At 40.0% G+C, this 5,209-nt stretch overlaps 1 protein-coding gene across 1 annotated transcript; it reads right to left on the bottom strand.

Moving 5' to 3' along the window:
• Window positions 1-535: 535 nt before the first annotated feature.
• On the bottom strand, window positions 536-5,201 carry LOC104082091 (nicotinamide riboside kinase 2-like; the record flags this gene model as incomplete). The annotated part of the gene is made up of 6 exons (XM_009585074.1): window positions 536-621; window positions 1,047-1,153; window positions 1,672-1,743; window positions 3,393-3,564; window positions 3,761-3,809; window positions 5,181-5,201. Coding segments are annotated over 6 exons (507 nt in total), but the record flags the coding sequence as incomplete, so codon positions are not given.
• Window positions 5,202-5,209: the final 8 nt, after the last annotated feature.

Genomic DNA, 5,209 nt, shown 5'->3' on the forward strand with positions numbered 1-5,209 from the left:
TTGCGCCTATTTCTACTACAGTAAAGGTGACTGACATATTAAAATGGGACCTCAGAAAGAGATTTTAAATTGATTTTTACTGAATTTAAGAGATGACATTACAAACAAGCCATTACATAAAGACTTAATATCTGCAGAAGCACATAAGCAGAAGAGTCAGTTGTTTTCCCAACACAGCTCTACTCGTTCCATTATAAAAATGCATTTTCAACTTACGTTTAAGCCCGTGGAATATAAAATAAGAAAATTAAAAAAAAAAAATCCTGTCCATCACAGAGTTATGAATAAGTTATCTTCATTTTTTCAATTATATACAAAAGATACTTTCCAAAGGACAGCGTAAGAAGAGTTTACACAAATAAACCCTCATTCCGACTTCTAAGTACTATTTACATCATTCTGTACATGGGTCTTTCAGATCTTCCGAGACCCTGAAAAGCAAGAAGGGAAAGTGTGACTATCCAAGCGTAGGAGCGGGTTGTTTCCAGCATCAGTCCCTCACATTTTGCCCCCTCAGAAGCAGGGACCTATTTACCTATAAGCAATTTAAAAGCTTGTTCTGAATATCTTCAAAGACTTGATTGTAAAGCTCATCTCTAGACTTCAGTCCATCTAAATAAACTGAAAGAAAAAGATGGATGTTTCAGGCTGTAGGTTTCTGATCAGAACAAGATTTCTGTAGATTAGTTTTTAAATATTTCATACACTATTGACTAAAATGACAACTTGTTTTCCAACTGGAAAAACAGAACCATCCTGAAAAAAATATAGCCTGCAAAATTTCTTATCCCATCCTAAAGAATATAGTTTTTCTTCTTTTTGATTCTTTTTCCCCCCCTATAAGTGCTTATAATATGAAACAAAGGGAAGAAGTTCTTAGCTATAGAACTGCTTATATTTTTCTGGCAGAAAGTAGGCCAGGATTACAACTTGGTAGTAAAAATAGTGCCTTGCATCATTACAGTTAAAGTTTCCTTGAATTAGATTACTGACTTCCTTAAAATCCAAAGTATAATGCCAAAGGATTTGTATTTAGGGAGGCTTACCAACATCAACGCCACTGTCCTCCATTTCTTTCCTGTGTTTTAAGTACATGGGCCAGACGTGTCCATCAAAGAGACCCGGTGGGTCAGGAACAGTGTAGTTACGTGTACTACAAATATCAAAATGGAAAAGAACATCAGGACTGCCGGGATCGCACTGCCTCTTGCGCACTGCTAAAGTTAGTCTGAGAGCTGCTCAGTTGCATTTATGTAAATGCTGATTGTCACAGTCCAGTATCTCATTGATATTGGTCTATCTTTTGCAACAAGTTTATTTAAGCACCCAAAGTGAATACAAAAGCTAGAGTTAGGCAATGAAGGCAAAGCGAGCAGTTTCTGGGGGTTTACTGATGCTCACGGCGGAAGCATGCAACTCTCTTCCTTTTGCACTGATGTGCTGATCTCCATAAAACCTCCCCAAAGGGGACCGCCAGATCTAAAGTTTCAGAAAATGCCACGTGATAGTCTCTTTCTCCAATTAAATTAAAATTTTAAACTGTAATTCCAATTTGTAAGTGACACCAAAGTATCCCATTAATAGCAACATAAAGGTAGCCTGAAGGCTTGCTCCTAGTAGGTAGTCTTTATTGGAAGGAAGGATTAGACTTGCATCAAAGAATCTTCTTACCTTCTCCTCCTTTTGCATTCATTGTATGGAACTGCCAAGTAGTAGCGTATGTCAAATAGGTCTATCAGTGGTCTAGGGTAGGGCAGAAAGAAAGAACGTGTCTATTTATTTTTTGGCAGAGAAAAAGTGTTAAATCAGCCCTGTAAGCTATAAAAATCCTTCTGCCTCTCTTATGTTTGTCTATTGTAGACAACAGAAGTATAAGTGTTTTCATTAAGACACAAGCTAATGTATGGTAGGTTTATTAGTAGCTACCAAACATGGAGAACGATGGTTTTTGTAGGTCAGAATGGTATGGCAGGTACTTTTCCCACCCAAATACCTGATACTAGCTACTGTGGAGGATCAGCCACTGGGCTGGGAAGACCTGGGGTGTGAACCCTGACTCTTTTTCTAGATGATTTCAAATTCCGCCTGCAGTAGACCAAAGTTGCGATTCATCATCTGATATGAACTAACTTATCAAACCATCTGGCCTGTTGTGCAGAAGCAAGCTGTCAAAATGTGCATGGGCATATAGATTTGGTACAAGGCAACTCATCAGCTCATGTTCTTTTACAGAAATACAGGCAGTTAGCTCTGCTGTGGCTTGTTGCGTTGCACTCCTATCAGGCTGAAGAAAATAAACCCAGAAAAATCCTTAAAGTAAATCTAGTTCGAACCTGGTGAGACTTCTAAAAGCCTGCTGAGGGTTGCATAAATGCTTAATATAGTATGAACTGAGCAAGCTGCAGGTCCGTGGATGAAATGCTCCCTCTGGACGAAGGAAAGGCTCCCGTTAACAAGACAGAGCCCTTCAGAGGTATTTGTAACCTTCAGGAGAGATACTGAGAGTTACCTCCCTGGGGACAGGCCAAGAACACCAGGCAGTTTGCCAGCGCAATCTCCAGTTGGCCATTCTCGGTATGGGTAGTCCGAGACTGCCATTTTACATTTTCCATTCAGTTTGGAAAGCCAGAATGGTGCTGCTTGTCCTATGGTGCAGCTTATAAACAACTCCGTTTTTGCTAAGTGTCATGCACAGCTTGTTCTCTTGAAAGAGTTCTGTAAACAAAACTATAGTTTGGAGCCAAGAATCTTTTGCTCATCATGTTTACAGCATGCGATTTTCTGAAGTTTGTACATTTAGCTATTGTAAGTTTTCTCTCTTCACTGCCAGTCTAGTCTCCTCATCTTCCTGCCAAGCATTTTTTGCCCATATAAAAAAAAAGCAAAAAACGTTGATCTTTGCTCCAATGTACAATTAATTACTAAGCTCAATTTAGTCAGTGTTAGACAAGCATGTGTATCACATGAGATAACTATTCCTAAATTCCAGGAGAGATTCCAAGTAGTGAATGCAGAACAGATTATCTCCTCGTTCTCATCAACAACCTTTTCAGGTCAAGGTTTCTGCACCGTGGTGGGAGACCAGGAGGGAAGCCTGTGCCTTCACTGCTGGCTCAGTATTTACAAGTTCTGATCTGAAGCTCCCTGTGCCCCAGAGTTCAAGGGTGTGCCCTAAATGAGAACTTCTATGTTACCTTCAGAAAGTCACCTTGTGCACCTCACTTTTACCAGCATTTACTGGTAAATTCTACATTTTACATGAGAAAAATTCTTATGCATGATACCTCAGAACAAGGCAAGAAGGGTATATTAGTAAAAAGGAGGTTTTAGCCCTGGCACTAGGGATCTAGTGTTCTTCCCTGGCAAACCGCTAATAGTTCCCCAAACCTTACTTGTAATTATAAAGCAGGAAGCCTTCAATGACCAATATATGGATATCTTTGGAGGCTGGCTCTTTAGAGCCAGGCGTAACATTCACCCCGTGGGAACGGGCAAACTTCACTGGGTTCTCAATCCATGCACGCACAGTGCTCACCATTGCCTCCATATCCAAGGAGTCCAACACTAGTTAGAAGAAAGGGGGTGGGTGGGAAAAAGGTATACAATCAAATACCACGAATCACATAGGCTTGAAAGTATAATATAGAATGAACTTGTAAAATTGAAATTACGTAAATTTACTGTTAAATCTTTAATAATTAAAAAGAAATACTTAGGAAAAATATACATTACTGCATCCTATAGCGAGCACTGCTCTTACCATCCCATTGTTTAAAGCCGTCTTCCCCGACTTCTATTTGATCTTGTGGCTGAAATATAGTGAGCAATAAAACATTGCTGCAAACTCAGCGTGATCAGTTACCTAAGATCCGATCACAACCTGGACACTACTGCAATACACAACAAAGCAAGTGTTCACTTAACAAAACAATTACAGACCCTAAATTTTAAGTTCCCATCTTTCACCAACCCCAAGAACTTTGAGTCAAGAAAACTTTTCAGTCAAGCCACTTTGGACAAAGAGTTCTAGGTTGATTTGATACGGTGTTATTAGCCAAAATACTACAGGCCCCTGTTTATAAGTCAACATATAAGAACTTAAAATGCAAATACAGTGTTAAGCAACTGCTAAAATTTACATATTCCATAATAGCTATTTTAACTCCTAACGGTTCTAATAAAAATGCAGGTCAGCATAGCATGATTTTTGATCACTTAGTTATAGCTTTAATTGCACTAGCATTTGCGAGCTAAACGCACTAGTGAGAAGTTATATATCTTTATGGAAAATTCCTCCTCTATTTTAAGGGCTCATATCTGACCAAATTTGTGCATGAGGCTTCTGGCAAAGAGGCGCTTCCAAATGAGCGTCTCGTTCTGTTTAGTATGGCACGTGCTCCTGCACAGGCAGGACCAACTGACCAGGCGGCTGCCGATGCTGGAGCACCTCCTGTGTCAGGGGACGACATAAAACTACTCCAAGCATGTTGCCACATCTCTTGGACTTTCAGCTATGGTGGGGTCCAGCTATACTGTAATTCCTGTGAAACGGCTGCAGCGTACAGGGTTTAGTAACGCGGTTCTGATGGGACCGCTTCCCCTGCTGCTCTCCCAGGGGGCACCCAAGTCAGCACAGGTCTTCTGTGTTCATCTTTGGTTTCTGATACGGAGCTGCCAAAGCTCCCCAGTACAACTCTCTTTCTGCATTTAAAGCAGTGTAAGGGTGCTTAAATCCTAAAGTATTGTTTACAAGCAAATTCTTATTTAGATAAAATAAGGAAAGCCCAACATGGAGAAAATGATTTGTGCAGAGTACAGTAAATAACCTCTAACTTAGATCAGTTGTTTGACCTAAAGTTAGACCTGTTGTTAAAACTAAAGGAAGCTTTTGCTGCAACCGTTCTGTGCTCGGCTGTGCCAAGCTCCACTTCTGTGGAAGCTGGCAGATACTGACATTTGTAAAGGTCAGTATCTCCTCACCTGTTCAAAGTAATTTAAAACATTAAATATATGTATTTAAAATAAACATATAAATCAGGAAATGTGTTACTCCTAAGCTGTCAACACTTACTTGGAAAGCATGCACAAGTATATAAAACTTACGGAGTGACCCGCTACAACTCTCACTACATATACAAGCAGCAGCTGGTATTTTAAACACGGGGAGGAGCTCGGCTTACCTTGAAGAAGTCATCCTGATGGACCACAC

This window comes from Fulmarus glacialis, unplaced genomic scaffold (assembly GCF_000690835.1).
Source record: "Fulmarus glacialis isolate BGI_N327 unplaced genomic scaffold, ASM69083v1 scaffold39170, whole genome shotgun sequence".
NCBI classification, from domain to species: Eukaryota; Metazoa; Chordata; class Aves; order Procellariiformes; family Procellariidae; genus Fulmarus; species Fulmarus glacialis.